We start from the raw sequence: 18963 nt of genomic DNA, 5'->3' as shown, positions 1-18963 counted from the left end.
CATGATGAGGTTCCTCAATATTTTTGTGAATGAAAATTACAAGGGGACATCTGGACGGATGGGCTCAGAGAGTACATAGCTAGATAGAGAAACAGACGGCGGTGTCACCGATACCGCGAACGTTATGAACCTTGCCGTGGGCCACCTCACTGTGAGGCCCTCGCCTTGCCTTTGCCCTCGACCTGAGTTTCCTCGGCGGGCTCGTCGCGCTTGATTGGGCCAGGAGATGGAGAAGCTTCGACTCCAGCTTCAGCTGCAAGCTTGGCTCTGACGAGAGGCGTATTCTCGTCACCTTTGCTCCTCATGAAGCTGGCTTTTTGGAGAGCGACCTCGTAGGAGTTGCCTCTCTTGATGAAGCGGCGTACGCGAGCCAAGAAGGCATTCCTGGCTCGTCTGGCATCGCCCTTGGACATGACCCCGGAATCGACTAGATTGGAGGGCAGGTCCGGAATGTAAGCGCCAGAGGGGTCAGAAACACCAGCTGGAAGACCGATGGTAGAGGTGTAGACCATCTTCTTCTTCTGCGAGTCTGTGCTGCTGGAAGCCTCGGGCTGTGGAGTGCCGTCGTCAAATGACTCCGTGCCTGTGCTAGATGCCCTGCGGGCAGTGCGCTTGCGAGGAGAGCGTGACGAGGTGCTCTTTCGAGGTTGCGGACGAGACGTCTGAGCGAGAAGGGCTGCTTTGGCAGCCGCTGCAGCTGCAGAGATGGCAGGCAAGATGAGAGGGCTGGTTCCGATAGCCTCCCCCTTGATGACGTACTGCTTGATGCCGTTCCTCGAGTTGATGCCACTCTTGTTCCTCCCGTGCTTGTTGGCATAAGCTTCGGGAATGGGCTCAGGGATGCCCTTGACCGGGCGACTTGAGCCACTACCTTCGCCAGATCCTTTGACTCCGGACCTGCCGTTGACCGCCGAGCGGGCCGAAAGGGCAGACCATGAAGTGGTTGTCGTAGTCGTCGTGGTCGTGGTCGTTGTGCCGCTCATCGTCAGAGGACGCCCATGACCATTGACGATCAAGCGCAGCTTCTGCGCCCTTTGAGCGGAAGAAGGCAATGGCAATCGTCGCTTACTGTCGATATCGTCGCTGCCACCATTCTCGATCTTCTCGGTGAGTGCCATCCTGTAAGCCGAGCGTGCAGCCTTCCTGCCTCTGGCTCCGCCTCCTGCCGCCTTGGCTGCCTTCTTGGCTTGTCGTCTGCGTCTCGCACCGAGAGCATTGCGCTGTCTCTGCTCCTCTTTCTTGGCTGCCAATTCCGCTGCTGAATAGACGCTACGGAATGAACTGACTTCATCCACTTTGTTGGCCTCGATAGGTACGCCATCCCCAAAGAAGAATTGCGTGTTGGGTGGATAATCAGCGACACGTATAGCACCTCGCAATCGGCCACGACCTCCAACAAGTCCAGTCGACGAGCCTCTGCGTGCTCCAGATCTCTTCCTCCTCTTCGGTGCTTCATCAAGGGAGTCAATGTTGTTGTCCACGTCCAGAGCCTCATCATCTTCTGCGGCCTCATTGTCCTGGTAGTCTTCGTCGCTGTTGTCCAGACTTTCGTCATCCTCGACATCTTGCGGTTCCTCCTCTTCCTCCTCTTCCTCGTCACTGATATCGAGCCAGCTACCACGCGTTGTGTCAGCCTGCTGCTGGAGGAGCGAGCCTTGGAGAGCCGAAGCCATCATTCGCTCGGCGTCCGCAGGTGTGAGGGCACCTGGCAACGTAATGCCCTTGGGCGAAGTGAGGGGCTTTTTGCTGACTACAGGGTCTTGCGGTAACTTGAACGATGCAACCGACACGTTCCGGCCCTTGGACACAGTGCTACTGTTGCGTGCTGGCAGGGGTAGACGTCGAGGGCCATCCATTTGCGAGCCTTGGCTTCCAGGGCTGGTAAGAATGACCGGTTCGACCTTCGTAGGGTTTCGCTCACGAATGGGTCTTCGCGCTTCAGACTCAGCGACCGAAGAGTCTGCAGTCGTGGTGGTACCAGCACTGGAGTTGACCTCAGGTTGTTGATCGGGGGTGCGTTCCTCTCGAGAGTGGGCTACTTCTGGCAAAAGAGGCACCTGATTTGAATCGGCGATGGCTCGTGCCGCTGCCGCTACCATCTTGGCAGCAACTACCTCTTTGCGAGGTCTGCCGATCCTACCCAATTTGCGCGGTCGACCACCCTTTCTCGCTTTCTCCTCTGCCTTTGGCTCACTTTCCTCCCGGCCCCTCTTTCCCAATCCCCTGAAATTTTCCTCTGTCGCTTCGGGGACTGGCGTGGCAGCAGATGACGCGAGAGAAGAGCCTGCCTGCTTCCTACCACCCATGACACCGCTGCAATTAGGAGCTTCACAATGGCAAGCTACGGGAATCTTTTTGGCTGCTTCGGCAGCAACCTGCTTCGTTCCAAATGCCGACCAGCCGTAGTCGTATGTCAGCTCCTCTCCTGCTTCGATGTCCCTAGCAGCGAAGAGTCCTACTTGAAATTCGGCAGTACCTGGCTCGTCGGAACCGCAGACGAGCCACTTCTCGATGTAGCAGTTGGGATTGCAGGAGTGGTTCGCGAAGCGAGTGATGTTACCTCGGAGTCCGCCGTCTAGAACCTCCCCAGCGCGCGCATCATAGTCGAGAAAGTAGAAATTTCCAGTGTCTTTGTAATATTCATTGACCCGTCTAGCGGCTTCTCGAAGGTCGATGACTTCGCCTCTGTATTCGTCCACGAGGCCGTGCTTGGGAATGGCATCCAAAGTTCGGAGCCCGAACCCACGCTTGCCGAACCAGGAGACAGTGCACTCAGCGTGAGGTCGTTTGCCGAGGGAGACGTTGGTGCACCTGTCGCCACAAGGGCAGGTTTTGGGATCGCAGATGAATTGAAGAAGACGGTTGAGGCAGTCATCGCCACAATTGCTGTCAGGCTCACATTGGCATAGAGGCAATTCGCCCTTGAGCCTGGAACGAGTTACATAGCGATTGCTGTTGATCTTCGTATACGAAGTCGGCTTGCGACGGGCGTCGACCCTGGCTCGGGTCTTCTCCTGCTCATGGACGATGGGATAGGGCAGTCGGAAGTCCCGTGGACAGACGAGGAGATCGTGACCATAGTAGATGGGCTCTGGGAAAGCAGACCTTTTGGTAGCCGCGGAGGAAGTCGATGACTCTGCCCCAGATGTAGAGGCACGATTGCGACCTCGTTGACTCATAAAGCCAACAGCAGTCTCGACTTGAAAGTCCGGCGAGTAAAGACCAGTGGAGAGGTAGACCTGGGATGCAAGAAGCATAGGTAGAGGAAGAAATGTCAGCATTTGATAACCGAGCGATGTACACTAGGATCTACTGACCTTCTTTTGGCCGGTAGAGCGCGATGGCTTTCGTGGCTTCTTTGCCCGGACCGGCTCCACGTCCGTGGACACAGGAGTTCCTTCCTCGACGTCATCGTCTTCGTCTTCAGACATGCCGATGGAAGAAAGGGTCGAATCATCGGGAGAAATTTCTCGTGCAAAAGTGGCCCTGGACGATCCTGTTTCTTGCTCGACCACACCTGGCGTATCACGGACGGAGTCTCGCTCTTCATCTTCCTCATCAGAGCTCTTTTCAACAAGGTTGACGCCACTGACAGAGCGTCGAGGTCGAGTCGCTGCCACGGAGGATTCTGCTGCCTTCATTGCACTCCTCCAGCGGAAGGGCAAAGTCTCCGACTGCGCCAGAGGCTGCCTGAGACCTGACGTCTCCTCGATCTCCTCCTTCGGCTGATCCTGCTCAGATGCGTCCTCTACTTGATGTCTCAGCTCAGAAGATTTGCCTCTTGATGCTCTTCGAGGCGGAAGCACTCGCCTTGGAATTGAGTCCGGGGAAGTTCTCACCCGACGCTCAGGTCTACCTTCAGATCGAATGCTCTGGGGTGGCTCCTCGGCTTCGTCTTCGTCAGATGAAGAGTCTTCAGCGGGAGATGCTGCTAGCATGGCAGCAGTCGTGACTTGACTCAGCCGAGTAGTGGAACGCCTAGGTCGGGAGTGAACGTTGGCATCGTTCTCAGAGACACCAGGGGCGCTTGAGCTCGCCTCGCGGTGCTTGGTCAAGGCTAGCTCTGTCTCCGCTTCTTCAGCCTTGGCGATGGCGGCTGCAGTCTCGGCTACGTTAGGCGTGGGGGAAGCTGAGCGCGAGGGCACAACTACTACTGCTGTGCTCGTATCAGCATCGAAGCTTTGATCTGCATCGGTTCGCCTTGAGCTTCGAGCTCTCCGGGACTCGCCACTGGAAGCAACTCTCCTGCTTCGTTGGACTCCTCGCGGAGGTGAGGCTGCGACTACAGGCACTACGATGGGATCCTCGCTACTGCGCTCCCTGGACTTGCGCCTAAGCTTGAAGAGTGCTCGCGATTGGCCAGTCTCCTCAGCCTCCAGTGCCTTCCACGACTTGAGAGGAGTCCGCTTCGCTCGACCAAGAACGAGGGAGTCTTCGGCGGCAGCTGCAGACGAGGTGGCCATGGAATAAGAAGAGGATGAGATTGAAGAGAGCGTCGAAGGGGAGACGGAGTCCAGGTCCATCTCGACTTGTTCTGGTGTGATTGCCCTTTCCACATCTTCGTAGGCTCGGCTTCGTCGTCGTGGTCGGTCATAAGCAGGGGAATAGGAAGAAGCGGAAGTGGCAGACGCGTTCATGTTGCCGGAAGAGGGGCGACGTCCACCCTGATAGTGAGGCATGGTAGAGAGGTCCAGTATTAGACCCGCGAGGGGTGAGTGCCACACAGCAGCCCCACTGGCGACGATATGGCTCTGAGCCGGCGGTGATAGCAGTAGCTGGTCGGGCGTAGGGAGGACGAGCGCGCCAGGGAAGGAGGGCCTCTCAGGGACCTTGCGAGACCGGCAGCAGGGGCACAAGCGCTATATCGAGCCGGCTGAGCTGATGTGACGACTCTGCTCCAAAGCAGAGCGCGCGTACGGCGCTGACAGGATGAGGATGGAGGAGGAGAATGGACGATGGTGTGTGACGAAGGGTGGCAGGTGAGGTGAGGTGAGGTGTGTGCAGTGTCGCGAGGGTGAAGCGGAGAGAGCGCCGCCGGAGAGGGAACCTGAAGGAGACGGACAATCTGCCCGCGAGGAGAGAGGCGCGCGAGGTGCTCGCGATGAATTTACTCTGATGAGTGCGATAGTAACGCTGGTGATGATGAGTGGGAGAGATGACAGTGGTAGGTGGGAACAGTGGATCGCTAGCAAGGATATGGTCAATGGTAGCGAGGGGAAGCGGGGATGGGTGTCGAAAGGAGGCGATGGAGTGCAGGCTGAGATGGAGCTCGGCAAGAGTGGCGACACGGAGGCAGTCCACTTTCGTCAATGCGCGGACTGTAATCCACCTCCTTCGCTCCCGTCGCCCGCTGTACAACTGTACACGGCGGCGGAGGGCCTCTTTACACCCTGAGAGATAGATGCCAGTAGTGGAGTTGCCTTTCGGCATTCGTCAGACCCGGATGGCGATCGTTTAGTGAACATCAATGATCGAGCAGCACCTAGTATCGATGTTGATGGACGCACGTCAGACTAGCAGCACAACACTAAAGCGATATGACCATCTCCTTCTCCTCATGATACCTTGATGATCAGCTCCGCTGCGATAAACGCATTACTGTGGCGCCATAGGCACAATGTGGCATGTTCCTGGTGTGCAAGTGATCCAGTTCCTGCTTCTTGTCACCAAGTCGTAGGCCTCTGTCATCTCGATTTGGCGACAGTCTGGGTAGTGTATCAGAATAAATGTCGCAAGGTGGATCAGTCAAAGCAATTGATCCTATTTGGAAAGCGGTCTTAGCCTCGGTAGTCGTCCCTGCCACCTGGCTGCTGATGCATCCGCCAAGAGCACGCGCTCACTCTTTGGATCCGCTCCCCGCTGAACTTACTTCGAGAGTGAGCTGCGCATGGTGGTCAGTATTGCTTGGAACCTTCTGGACGCTTCCCGGTAGGCAGCTTCAATCGCTCAGTCTTGATGTTGTCTGCGAAACTTCCCGCAGTTGCCCATCGATGCGATGCCTGCGTGAGAAGAAGTCAGCATTGCGCGCCGCTCTTCAGCCAGTCGCAACCCCCGATAGTCTAGTGCCAGCTTCGAGCGCGTGAGACGTGAACCGACGCTGTCGCATGCCTTCAAGTGTCGCTCGCAGCACCTCGAAATTCAACATATTTGAGGTCGATGCATCCCATGTGTACAACGACGATGCGCAAAAGTATACGCGCTACTTCATCGCACTTGATCTCAACTCACTCTAGCAGTGCAACGGCTCAGGCTTCGGCAAAGATTTGAGTCGTTTATCCCGGAAGCAGCTCGATCGCTTGGGCCAAGCTGTGCAGCCGCTGTAGTCCCCGCCTCTCGGACGCAGCACTAGCAGCACACCTCAAGCGCTCCTACGAGGCGGCGCGCACGTCGGTACCACTTGAGGTCGCTTGATTGCTGCACCACGTCTCCTCGACTGTAACGAGTTCACCCTGCTGTGCAACAGCACGGCAATGACTGGTCCCTGTCTGGCTGCATTGACTGTTGCCAGCCGATGCACCACATCTGCACACTTGTACCTCACCGCAATCATCTCACATCAGCAAATTGCAATCTCAAAAGGTCAGTCATCCACAGCACAAAGGTGAGACTGCTAAGCATGCACCCACCCTATCTGTGCTATTGATTCGCTACCTGCGTATACGTAGTGCTTCGGGACGAGACGCCACAGCGACAACGATGGTGCTCAGATGTCTGCAAAACATCAAAGCGAGAGTGTGCTGTAAGATTCAGAGCTCGTTGACCTCTTGTGACTGGCGTGCACTCCTTCTTAAGTAAAATCAGATTCATTTGCAACAACGCACGGAGGATGCGGAGAGGACAAGAACGACACTCAGCGTTAGGGAGGAGAAAAGGAGCAAGTCCGTCTACATTACAAGGTGTGACACAGAGATATTCTGGAGACGAGGAAACCAATCGCACCGGTCGGCATTCACCAACGGGCCAAAGGATCAAGGGCTAAGCAGTCACGCCCTCCTCGCCAGCCGTTGCGACGACTGCTGCAGCCATATCGGGGCTGAGGGCAAGAGCGGCTGTATCCTGCTGCTGCCCGCCACTTGGTCCGACGGCACCATTAGCCTTTGAAGCAGTAGCAGTAGCAGCAGCGCCATCCGACCCTTGACCTCCTGCTATCTCTGCATTCGCCTCTGGCACCGTAGTGCTCGCGGCCGTCATGAGAGCTCCTCCGGCCCCACTGGCAAAGCTGCTCAGACCAGCGCCTAGCACGGCCATTGATCCAGGCGGCACGCCGAATTTCTGCTGAAAGGCAATGAGTTCTCTTGTGAGCTCGTCCATGAGCTTCATCGAGAGAGGTATCCGCTCCTTGTCTGCAGCCGCATGTGAGCCTGTTGTTGCCTCAAGCGCTCCATTGCTGGCCTCGACGCCTTCCATTGCATCCGATGAATCAGCTCCTGCTGCTCCGCCCATCTCGCCATCTGCTCCTCCTGGCACTTGCAGATCGGAAGCTGGACCCAGAATCTCGATGCCCAAATCCTTCATCCTCTTGCCCCGCTCGACTGCCTCTAATTGCTTGTTGGTCACATACTCGCTAATGTTTCTCACCCGCTTCCGCATCTCGCCCATCGTCATCCTCTTCGGCGGCCACCGCACCTTTGTTGGAGGCTCAGAGATGTCGACGATTGTGAAGGGGTGGGGCGAAGGGCGGCTGGAGGACGAGCTTTCTGCGTGGTGGTCCTTTGCAGCACCGGACCGCGGATTTGACAGTCCTTTTGTGGACGGGAGATGCAGTGTCAATGGCTCTGGCTGAGATGTAGGAAGGAGATTGACGAGGTGGGAGAGATGCTCAGGCAGACCCCAAGCGCCGCCCGGGAGATTGCTATTTCTTGAGTTGCCTGTGACACGCACATCTCCTGGAGCGGGTGTAGATGTCCGCGAGCCCATAGTGCTGCCTTCACGCAGTGCAGCTGCTCCTCTCCGGCCGCTCTTGCTCGGTGAAGGCGTAGGAGATACGGTACGACCGGCTGAGGCGATTCCATTCCCAGCGTTGGCGACATTTGCGGTGCCTCCATTGGCCAGCCTCTCTTTGCGGTATGTGTATTGGTTCGGTTGCTTAGCCTTGGGAGCTGGAGCAGAAGATGCAGTGATGGAGTCGTCTCGAAGCTTCTTATCGCCTGCCTTTGCTGCTGCGCCGCCATTGCCAGTCCCAACTTTCTTGCCGCTGCCGGCGACATAAGCGGCTGTACCTTGCGACGAGACCGAAGCAATGGCAGCCTCGGCCGCATCGCTCGGAGAACGCCGCCTTCCTTCGCCTCTGCTGGCGTTGCTGCCGATATTGAGCGCATTGGAGGAAGCGGTAGCGCTGCCTGACATCCGTCTACGCTTTGCGAGCTCAGCAGGACCCATTGGAGGTGAGACGGCTGGAGAAGGAGATTGTCTGTGATGGCGGAAACATTCCCGGGAACAAGAAAAGAAGATTGGGTGGAATCAGTCATCAGGACATTGGGGTCGTCGAAGCGGGGTCGTGCCTCGCGGGCGTAACGGCTCGATATTGAGTCGCTTCGCCGTTGCTCTCGCGTCTCAATGGCAAAGCACTCACTCTTCGTCTCGTCTACTTCCGCCAGTCCGTTTCCTCTTGCGACCAGAAGAGCTGCCTTCTTCGTCTTCCTTCTTGGGCCTCACATCATCCCAGACCTCGTCCTCGTTCAGCAGCCCTGGCGGGATTGGCTCCCACCCGTATCCAGAGTCGCGAGAATTCATTGTGGACCTCCTCTTCGGACTCCGTCTGTCGGCGCCAGGCGGGCCACCCCGTGGACTGGCGGGTACATCGGAGTTGCCTCGATTGCTTCTGCTCTCTTGATCCTGAGCAGACTCAGACGTATTCCGCCGGGCTTCTCCGACTCTCTTTCCCGTGTTGGCAGTCGGATGGGCAACTACTACTTCTTGTCCTTCTCGTCGGCGTTGAGCATTCTGCTGGGCCAATAGGGCTACCGCGTCCCTTGCCTGCATGAGCTCTTTCATGCTCTCTCTGCTTGCCTGCTTGCTGTTTTTACTCGATTTCTTGTGTCCTTTGGCAGCTGGAGGGAGAAGTCCGAGAGCTCGGAGCAGAGGAATATGCAGCTCAGGCTTACATTGCTCGCAGTAGTAGACATCGGGGCAGTCTTCTTCTGTGTGCATGCCCATGCAAACGCAGTGTTGCCAACATTTGCAGGTCTCGCACTGGATCATCAGACCCACATTCTCGTCTGTGAGGACAAGGGGGGCAGTGAGGATATTAGTCTTCGGCATCGCTTCACTGGTATCGGTGTTCCTCTAAAGCAGGTACTCACCTTCGCTTCCGCAGACACACCTCGTCACGCCCTCAATATCTCCATCTGCATCCCCATCTGCCTCTTCATCATAGTCCTCGACTCCTTCCGCCTTGGCATCATCTCGCTCCTGGCCATCTGCGGGAACATCATCCTCAGCTGCGCCTTCTTCTTCCTTCTTGAGAGTGTTGCCGGCTGCAGAAGGTGAAGTCGCAGCAGCGCGCCGTGTTCTTCTGGGGGCTAGGCTAGCATCATCTCCATCGCCGAGATGAGCCAGGCCGAGGCCAGCCAGAGCCTTGACGGAAGAAGAGGAAGAGCGTTGCCTCCTGCTCATAGACACAGCTACTGGTGCCTCTTCCTGCGCTCCAGCGCCGACATCTTGACCTTGAGCGGAAGGTGACTCTGTCCTCACCTCGGAAGCTACGCCTCCTTCCTCGCCGTCATCACCCCGGCTGGAGGAAGCCTTGGCGCTCTTGGATCTTGACCTGGTCTGACCCTTGGGTCCCTGTGATGACTTCCGCGACGAATTGCCCGACGTCTTGCGCCCATTAGAAGGCGTCTCTTGGGTTGGACTGACGTCTTTGCCCGATGATTCCTCACCTTCGTTGAGGTCTGCAGCAGCGGAGGCTTCCTCTGCGGACGGCTCCTCTTGCACAGCATCAGCGTTGCTGGTAGCTTGTGGCTCAGCTTCCATAGTTGAATCACCCTCAGCGTTTGCAGAGTCTGGCTGAGGAGTAACGTCGGTGGAGGCGAGCTGAGCAGTGGCTGCGAGATTGTCCGTTGAGGGTTCGCTTGCGGGAGCAGAAGCTTGCGTCCTGCTCGTCATTGCAAGGCAGTTGAAGCGGGCCTTGTGAATGGCTGAATGCCTGCTTCTGTGATGGCGCCGAGCTTCAACGGTCGTCAAATAGGCTCACGGCGTGCTCCGATGAGTATGAACAGCGCAGGGGTTGGATGTCCGGGGAGGGTGAGGCGAAGCTATTTAAGAGGTAAGTGGATGAGGAGATACGGGAGAGCAGAGCTGCAACGTGGGAAGCTGGGATCGGCAGCAGCACACAGAGCTCAGCAAAGCAACAGTAGACGACTTTGAGAGCGACGTGTAGGCAGCGAGCAGAAGGAGGGAGGTGGTGATTGAGAGAGATGGAAGGGATGTATGCTACGCAAGCGAAGGAGCATCGGCGGCAAAGGCACCAAGGAAAGGTCCCGGCCGCCCTTCCCTCGAGGCCACGCCTGGCGGGCGGCGCCATTTGGCCCACGCACCCATCCAAGCGCGGACGGAGCGGAGTTGGATCTCCACACGCAACGGAACTGGAACAGAGGGATCACGCAGCGCGCTCCACGAGTACGGCCATCAGACGCAGGGATGGACATTGCACGGTGTACACACTCGTATACCTCTGCAAGTAGAAGCGGTGAAGTGCAAGAGCTGGCTGGTCCTATCAAAAGGGCGTCACATTCAAATGGGCGACGAGTCCAGCCGTGGAGGTGGGGTGGGAAAAGCAAGGTCAAGGGAAGACGTACTTTCGCTCGTCGCTTCGTCGCACCTCTCCTGCCGCGTTGGCGTCGCATCTACCTGAAGAGGCCTTCGTGAGCCATGAAGACTAACGGCCACGCTCTGCACGGCTGTGTGGTCCTTACTTCCTCCTCGCGCTGCCATGAGTCCACTGTCAAGCAGTGTGTTCACGTCAATCCTCAGTCCCTCCAAACTGCTCTCGCCTCCCGGCGTGCTGTACTCTACTGGCATACCCTGGCCCCACAACGGCTGACGGCGAGAAGTGAGATTCAGAGGGGCAGTGTCACCGGCCGAAGAGCTCAACCTGGATGATGTCGAGGGATTCCCGCACATATCAGAGACCAGAGGCGAGTTGACCCGGGACGACGTAGATGTAGACGTGCTCAGCTTCACGGAGCGCTGGAGCGGGTTTCTGACTCCTTCGCCATTTTGGCTTGCTAAGCCAGGCATCAAAGTTGGAGTGACACGGTGCAGAGGTCCACCATCGATCTGGCCCGAAGTGTCGGCCTTGATGCAATGGCGATCTGCACGGAAGCTGGCAGACCCAGCTTTCTTCGAGAGAATGGTTGGAGACGCACAGGGATCGACCTCTTGAGCTTGAGTAAGCAACGCAAGCTGCACGCTGGCAGTAGTCTGCTTGGTGCTGATGGGTCGTCCATTGGCATCGATGTTGACTTTACTTGCGACGGACTCCCGCTTCTTGGCGGCTGCACCCTCTTCCCAGTTACTCCAAGGGCCGGTGCGAGATGCATTGCTCCACCTTGAGCCTGTCCGCCCGGCAGAACCCCAAGGAGAGGTAGCGGGCGTGCTGGGCGAGTAGACTGTCAGCGTCCCATCCGACGGCGTCGAAGGCGCTTCTGGGCTGCTTGACCTGGCTTCCGTTCTTGGCGTCGCTGGCGCAGGGAAAGGAATGGAAGAGAAGATCGTGTTGGCATCGGTCTGCTCTCCGTGTCTGTCGAGTGCGGAGTCGAGAGAACTGAGAGAAGCTGGACTGGCGGTGAGAGCAACAGAAACGGCAGCTGCCGGAGGTGTAGGATCAGCTGTCCATGTGGAAGAAGGGAAGAATGGCTTCGCTGTCGTACCGCGGTCTGGTGATACAAGGACGGCGGGCGGCAGTAGAGTCGGCCGCCCGTCACTGGAGGGAGTGCGTCTGATTAGTGGAGTCGAGGCATTGGGGCCCGGTGAAAGGGTATGTCTCCCCTTTGATGGACCTCGTGACGGTGTTGAAGGTAGGGGAGGTAAAGCGCCGGATGGGGGAGGGGGCGCTGGAGGCAGGCTCGCCATAGAAGCTCTGACACTAGCGAGAGAGAATGGCGAGGTAGCTTGACTGCTACCTCTGGAACGTGCGCTGCTGGGGCTTGAAGAGCCGGTCGCCATTGCCCAGCTGTGAGGCAACTTGAGCTTCTCCGGCCGTTGCGTGAGGGCCTTGCGCACCATAGTCGAAGATTCTCTTTGCGAAAAGTTATACGAGAACGGCTGTTGAGTAGGATCGCTCGCAATGTCTGGACTGTCGGTCCAGGCTGCATCTGGGGAAAAGCCCGTGCGCAGCAGCGATATCTGTCGCCCAGCTCCAATGGCCAGCCTCAAGCTCTCTAGAGACGAATCGCCCTCACTGAGACTGATTCCGACGTCGACTTGAGCTGCTAGGGCATCTTCCCTATTCAAAGACTGTGGCGAATCTTGCTTGTAGCCCCCCAAATCGCAAGACCTCTCGCGACATATCGAAGCTGAACGCGCGCGTACCAAGGATTGGAAGGATGATGCTGAGGTGCCGCTGCTGGTAGAATGCAATGAATCTTGCGTGCTCGGTCTTGATGGTCTGGTCGGCCGCATCTGCTCTACATCTGCACGGGCAGACCCTCGTGAAAAAACGTTGTTCCCGGGAATACGCAGCGTGCCGTCAGATGGGCTGTTTTCCTGGCCTTTAACGCCTGTAGCCTGGCCTGGCTGTCCGTACGGTGCTTGGAAGGCGGGCGAGAGAGTCTGATGTCTGACAGGGAGTGTAGGATTAGGCGCTCTGCTTGGCGTCCTCTTGGGCATATACGGTGACGAGTCGTAGGGGGCAAGAGAAGCGTCTCCGCCTCGGCGGAATCGTTGTTCTGCCTTAGCTAGCGTCCGAATGAGCGTCTGTGCAAGAATGTCAAGAGGGACAAGGAAGGTCAGCACCCAAATTTCTGCCCTTCACACCCTACACTTCGCACAAACAACTCACTTGTATCGTGACCTGCCACAATCTCAGCTCATCCATGCTCCTCAGCTGCACGAGCCATTCTGCATGATGACCTTCGTCAGTCCCAGCCGATCGATCATTGTTTACATCGACTTCGAGGATAGAGTCACTCTTTCCGCCCTTCGCAGCCCTCCTCAGCGCAATGCCAGACAGCTTCAGGAACCAGGCATCGTCCGTCTTCTTTCCTCCGGTAGCAAGAGAGGGGTCAACTACTGTCACGTAGCTACCGGGTGTCAGAATGAGCCTCTCCCACTCCTGCGTATCATCGAATTTGAAGGAGTGGATGCAGGCAGCTGGGATCATCGGATCGCGGATATGTCCCAGATCCAACTCTAGATCGGAGCCCAGCAGCGCTTGGGCTCTAGAGGCGGACGGAGAGGTAGAAGAACTCGTTTGCAAGAGGCTGTTGGGCTTAGCCGGCTTGAAGAGAGAGGTCAAAACAAAATCCCTTGCTTTGAAAGGCTTCCGTCTCGACAAGGAGAAGGTAAGAGAACGAGGAGATGAAGACTGCTTCTGAGCCGAATCGTGGAGCATACGATGACGGGTGAGGTCTTCGCGTTGGCAAGGGAAGTCAGGTAAAGACGTCTGCATGGTCGACCTCGAAGAAGCAGATGAGGGCGTGGAAGGAGAATGGGGTCCAGCGGCAAATTGATGAAGAGCGTCCAAAGGTGAGATTCCCAGCAGTTTAGCGCTCTTCTTGACACTGTGGCCGGAGCGGGCTGATGTCTGCATGTGTTGCTGTGGTGATCGTGATGACACCACGTCCCAGTCTTCGGGAGAGTATGGTACATCGTCCCCGTCCTGATCGACAGTGGGCGTCCAGACGACAGGGCTTGTTTGCCTGGTCGGAGATCGGCCAGCTGCCGAAGCGTATGACCCTTGATCGGGGACATGCAAGCTCAGTGGCTGGAGCGGGAGCAGACGAGGGAGTGGACCCGACTGATTGGCTTCCGGAGCAGTGGGCAGCTTCCTGCGGTGCAAGAGGAGGCTGTCTTGCGGTCTGTCGCATGCTGTTTGACCGTCGACCATAGACTCTGTGTTTCTACGGGAGCAGGCGGAAGGGGACGGGTTCATGCCAGATGATCGAGGAAGATTTTGGGTCATGAGGAGCAATGAGTAAAGGAATCTTGTGCTGTATGACTGGAGAATAATTGAGACTACTCAGAGGTGTGAGAATCGGGTCCATAGAAGGCATCGTCAGCGTTGCGTAGGGCACTTGATCTACGCAAATGTTGACTCACGAGGGGCAAAGGCTGTGTTTGCGAGCAGCCAGCTGACAAGCAAAAGGGCATACGAGAATGTGGAACGACTAGGGAAAACAACAGGTGGCGCTGTCTCGGCGAGCATTCGCCAATTCTCGGTGCCCCATATACTCTTCGCCATCGCAGCACGTCCCTGGAGACGCCGAACTCTTGTCCTGATATGCCTCCATTGTTGTGTAAGTGCTGCCCACCGTGGTGCTGCCGTGCCTGCCGCACGGTCATGCTACATGAGATCGGCTTCTGTATGCTTTGACGGGGCGCCGACTTCATTGGCAGAGCAGCATCTGGCTCGCTTGCCGTCGTGAGAGCAGTGTGTGGCTATTGTTGGCTCATGGCACCGGACAAAGGTTTATGGGCCGGGCGGAGTTAGGGTACAGGAGGAGCTGCTATACCATTGTGCCGGGTCACGCTTCGGTATCAATGGCGTGCTACCGGCACAGGCATTGGTGCCATACGGGCCCTGCCTCGGAACGATCATGTTCTGCCCGATGCTGTCCGAGCGCAAATGTCCGAGACATGGTCTGTATTTCCCGAGGCAGATTGCTCCGTGTGGCGACCTCGGAGGATTCTTAGGTCTATGAGGGTCGAGCCCTGTGGCGTAAATGCCGCTCCCGCAGATCGCGCGAATGGAGTGCAGCGGGCGCGATGGCAGCCAGGACAAAGGGAGCCATCGTTATCGTGGAAATGGCAGAGGTGAGGCACTCAAGGAGACGATATCAACAAGGGATCGTTATCGTAGCATGGCAGAGGCGAGGCATCCAATGAGACCTTGTCTGCAAATTTCTCCGATGCAACGGTGACAGTGCCAGGTGCAGATGACAGAGGCCATCGTATGGGTACAAACAAAAGATGGAATCTCGCCGGTGGTTCTTTTTCTAACCTTTGATCTGACGGCCGTAGTGCCAGCGATACAGACAAGGTCGATGCTTCAGGCTCACTGGCGAGCATCTCGATTGACTGCCGTCTAGATCCGCCTTGTCTAGCCGATTTGAGGTATGCACCTCCCAGCTTCTCAACTTCTCCAAGGTCGGCTCCGAACAGACGCCCGGAATCCGTGTGATATGAACGAGCGCAACACAGCATTTTTAACGAAGGCGCCCCGCCAGAGACTTGTGTTCGTCCGGTCTGGATGGAGCCAGGCACGCAATGTATGCAGGGCGGATGTATATAAGAGGGACCATTGCTACCTTGCGGAGGTTACGGTCACAAGGCATGTGTCCGGACGTATGCCTCAGCCATGGACCCTATCGTCGCAATCGCAACCGCAATCCTCGGCGGCCCGGGTGGGCGTCAAGGTGATCACCACTGCGATGTGTGCCACCCCTCACGATCGACCATTGCTCCCTTGTTATCCTCCGCTAATTCCGAGATGCTATCACGCTCCCTTCAAGTAGGTACACGGGCACCTCAACTCCCTCATCAGTATCGGCAGAGTATTCGACGTAGGCTCTGTATCGTCTCTTTGCCTCACACTTGGTCGCCTGGCTGTGCTGCGTCATAGATCTTTTACTCGGCCAGCGAGCAGGTTACTGCAAGGCATCTTCTGTCAGGTCGAAACCTATCAGCAGTCTTCAATCAATAGCGCAAGCCTCAGTCCTTCCGATCAGCGCTGTAAGACGTCTCTCGCAGGGAAATGAGTGCTCGACTCAGAGCGCCAGGACAAATCCTTCTCCAGCCGGTCCACCTTCATGTGCCCACAGGCGGAGCTAGTCATGACAGCACACTCAGTACGCACAATGGCACCGCAGGCGGGAGCACAGCAGTGGCGCAAGACCTGCTACAATCCATTCCTCTAACATCGTATTCATTCGGCCACCCGGCTACTGTTTCCAGGCAAAGCAGCAATGTCCAGCAGCCCGGTCCACTGAGACAAGATTCTCGGAGAGTCTTCGAGTCTCCAGTGGAATTTTGGTGGATCTCAGCTGAGGGGTTGACAAATGGCCATAACGAGTCCAGCTCAGCTTCGTTGTTACAAGGAGCTCGCTCGCACACCACTAGAGAAGAGGGGGGCGCTACGCAACTGCAGCGATTGCGGGCAGCACAAGGGCATCACCAGCACACCTATCAGAGCCACCGACAGGCTCGTATTCGACCTGCATGTTCTGAGGCAGCGCCACCATCTCGATGGTCAAGCTCGAGTTGGAGCAGCTCTGCTTTGGAACAACACGGCGAGGAGCTGCTTCGTGCGCCCTGGACGTATTCTGGAGATGAGACGGGGGGCTTTCATATGACCCGAGACGGCAGTTCAGACGGTGATGAGGCTGATCCAAGCCGCACTTCTAGGCTCAGAGACCGTGCATTTACCGGATCCAGACGAAGGGACGATCTCGAGCCTACAACGACAGATATCAACGAAGGCACAGATAGTAGCAGTAGCAGGGGAAGCAGCGAGACCCTTTCATCGGGCTATCCAGAATCTTGCAACAGTCTGAGGGTACCATCTGCATCGGTGCTCTCCATTGCTGCCAGCAACAGCATCTCTCCTCTCAACCTTCCACCGGCAACCACCGGTGTCGTACCTCACAACGCTTTTATGCCTGCCTTCTTACTACAGCATGACAACGCTTCCTTGATGAGCTTGCTCAGCACAGCCGCTTATGACGAGCAAGGAAGCCCATCCGCGGAGTCCAGCAGGTACAATTGGCTGGACATGACAAGCAGCGTCACTTCTTCCAACAGGCGCTCCAGGAGCAGTGTCAGGTCTGACTCGAGCTCTTCAGACGAAGGAAGTGGCGAGTCTATCGGATCGGCAGATGACGGTGAAGAGCGCCCCGGCGCTCAGACAGACGTGTATACGTCCCAGATCGCCTGGCACTCGGCTCCGGCGCAGCTTGATTACCATGATCAGCTCACTTGCGGGACATACGAAGTTGGCAGCGGAGAGGATGTTGTCAACGAGGCTGAAGATCTTCGTGTAGCGCCGCGATCGAGAAGTACGACCACCTACGATGTGCTCGACTTGATGGGCATGTACAAAGCCATGCAAGCCTCTGCAATTGAGGCAGTGCCGGTAGACGACAACCATTACATCCTTGCAGAGTGGATGGAGCAGTCCCAGAGGCTTGCAAGATCGAGCGAACCGCATCTTTACGACAGATGTCAAAGCACTACCCCGCAACCACGCAGTCGTCATGAAGCCCAGGCGGTTCACGCAATGGGTACAAAAAACGATTCAGACGTAGACTGCAGACCTCCTGAAATCAGCAATGAGACCTTCGCAGATTCTAAGCAGCAGCAACAGAACCCTGGAGCTGGCAGAACTGAGGCAAAGTCACTTCTGTCATCCCTGTTGCCTCGTCTGCCAGGAAGTCCCACCAGATTGAGGCTACTGTCGACTCTACAAAAGAAGACCACAACTGGCCTTGCAGACTTGCAAAGGGACTCGACGACCGTGGGCCAGGTGCCGTTACGGGTGTCAAAACCGTCGGCTGCACCAGATGCTAATCATGTCAGTCCCTCTGGCTCCATGCAGGGAGGTCTCATGCGGCCCATAGCCACCGGCTGTGAAGTACCGTGGACGCCTCAGCTTCCTGTCAAGATCCACTCCGAAGACAGGGCGAAGCGTACCAGAGCCTCTGGGACTCGTATGAGCCTGAGCAGCCTGTCATCCAGTAGCAAAGTTCCCTCGAATGGGACTGCAGTGGCTTCCTCAGCAAGACTTGAAGTGGGCAAAGTCAAGAGGAGGTGGTACGAAAGTAAAGAGTACACACGTCCCAATGCAGATGTCAACCCCAAGTCTGCCACCGTGATCATTGGGGCCGGTACCGGCAAGTGCACCGTTGCCTCTCTAGGTATACAAGGAACACAGCGCACCTCCGCGTCGGAGGACCCTGTCGGCAAGCAGTCGGACGGCAGTGTCATATCTCTCAATCGCTTCCTTGCAGAGAGTGGCTTGATAAGGGAGATTGCCGATCAAGCGTCTGTAGACGAAGAGCAGGACGAGAGTCGTACACCCACGCCGACGCAAGCCTCCCTGGGGTTTGATCGCAACGTGGGACACGCACCAAAGTGGTCATCTGTAACGAACATGAAGTCGACAGCGATTGCCGTTGTGACGCCGGCAGCAAGTCTCGATCGTCGAGGCGGGGCAAGCGTGGTTCGTAACAAACGAGGATTGGAAGCTGGGCAGGTGAGCCCGCTGCTCCTTGGCCTTTGCTCGGGGGTCAGCCCGAGAGACAGTGCACACCGTCAGTCAAGCAGAAGTCTCAAGCCTGCACAAGAGCTTTTTTCATTTGAGAACTATAATTCGGTTCTACCCAAATCTTCTTCGCAGCCAAAGAGAAAGGACGCAGCCCTAACAATCCATCTCTTCCCCATGCCTCCGCCTCTACGTCCTGCTTTTGGCACAGGTGGCCAGACCTCTGGCAAACAGGCCAACGCCAACACTAGAGCAAATTCGGGGCGTTCCCTCTCCTATGAAGAGCCTCAAGAGGGTGTCTGCGATGCCGCGAATCAAGTCAACCATTATGAGGAAGAAGGACAAGAAGAAGAAGGGAGCGACATCAAAGGCGGGAACGAGGACGAGGAAGACACTGACGTTTTCTCCCAAGCCCGCTTGAGCGAGGCGGAGTCGTTCTCGAAGAGGCAAGGGCTGGCTATGAGTATCGTGCTGGAGGAAGAGGAGGAAGAGTAGGAGCTCGAGGTGGGTAGTGCCTTTGATACTGTGCAGGGGTGACTGGG

General features: G+C 56.8%; 5 protein-coding genes across 5 annotated transcripts; 2 read left to right on the top strand and 3 right to left on the bottom strand.

Moving 5' to 3' along the window:
• Positions 1 to 146: 146 nt before the first annotated feature.
• On the bottom strand, positions 147 to 4679 carry BCV69DRAFT_300167 (hypothetical protein; the record flags this gene model as incomplete). The annotated part of the gene is made up of 2 exons (XM_025494433.1): positions 147 to 3239; positions 3318 to 4679. 2 exons carry the CDS (start codon positions 4677 to 4679, stop codon positions 147 to 149), a joined length of 4455 nt encoding a protein of 1484 aa, XP_025347025.1.
• A 2107-nt stretch (positions 4680 to 6786) lies between these two features.
• On the bottom strand, positions 6787 to 10452 carry BCV69DRAFT_283967 (hypothetical protein). The gene is made up of 3 exons (XM_025492881.1): positions 9303 to 10452; positions 8573 to 9218; positions 6787 to 8410 (listed from the first exon to the last, which is right to left on the bottom strand). The coding sequence occupies exons 1-3, from the start codon at positions 10105 to 10107 to the stop codon at positions 6976 to 6978; spliced, it is 2886 nt and encodes a 961-aa protein (XP_025347024.1). The 5' UTR covers positions 10108 to 10452; the 3' UTR covers positions 6787 to 6975.
• Positions 10453 to 10669: 217 nt separating this feature from the next.
• On the bottom strand, positions 10670 to 12838 carry BCV69DRAFT_283966 (hypothetical protein). The gene is made up of 2 exons (XM_025492880.1): positions 11238 to 12838; positions 10670 to 11138 (listed from the first exon to the last, which is right to left on the bottom strand). The coding sequence occupies exons 1-2, from the start codon at positions 12829 to 12831 to the stop codon at positions 10735 to 10737; spliced, it is 1998 nt and encodes a 665-aa protein (XP_025347023.1). The 5' UTR covers positions 12832 to 12838; the 3' UTR covers positions 10670 to 10734.
• Positions 12839 to 14519: 1681 nt separating this feature from the next.
• On the top strand, positions 14520 to 14920 carry BCV69DRAFT_36277 (hypothetical protein). The gene has a single exon (XM_025495222.1). The coding sequence runs from the start codon at positions 14635 to 14637 to the stop codon at positions 14854 to 14856; it is 222 nt and encodes a 73-aa protein (XP_025347022.1). The 5' UTR covers positions 14520 to 14634; the 3' UTR covers positions 14857 to 14920.
• A 3656-nt stretch (positions 14921 to 18576) lies between these two features.
• Positions 18577 to 18936, top strand: BCV69DRAFT_283962 (hypothetical protein). Its single transcript, XM_025492879.1, has one exon. The coding sequence runs from the start codon at positions 18599 to 18601 to the stop codon at positions 18914 to 18916; it is 318 nt and encodes a 105-aa protein (XP_025347021.1). The 5' UTR covers positions 18577 to 18598; the 3' UTR covers positions 18917 to 18936.
• The last annotated feature ends 27 nt before the right edge of the window (positions 18937 to 18963 follow it).

This window comes from Pseudomicrostroma glucosiphilum (genome assembly GCF_003144135.1).
Source record: "Pseudomicrostroma glucosiphilum strain MCA 4718 unplaced genomic scaffold BCV69scaffold_10, whole genome shotgun sequence".
NCBI classification, from domain to species: Eukaryota; Fungi; Basidiomycota; class Exobasidiomycetes; order Microstromatales; family Microstromataceae; genus Microstroma; species Microstroma glucosiphilum.
The sequence above is the reverse complement of the archived record's forward strand: the minus strand, read 5'-3'. Positions and strand labels throughout refer to the sequence as shown.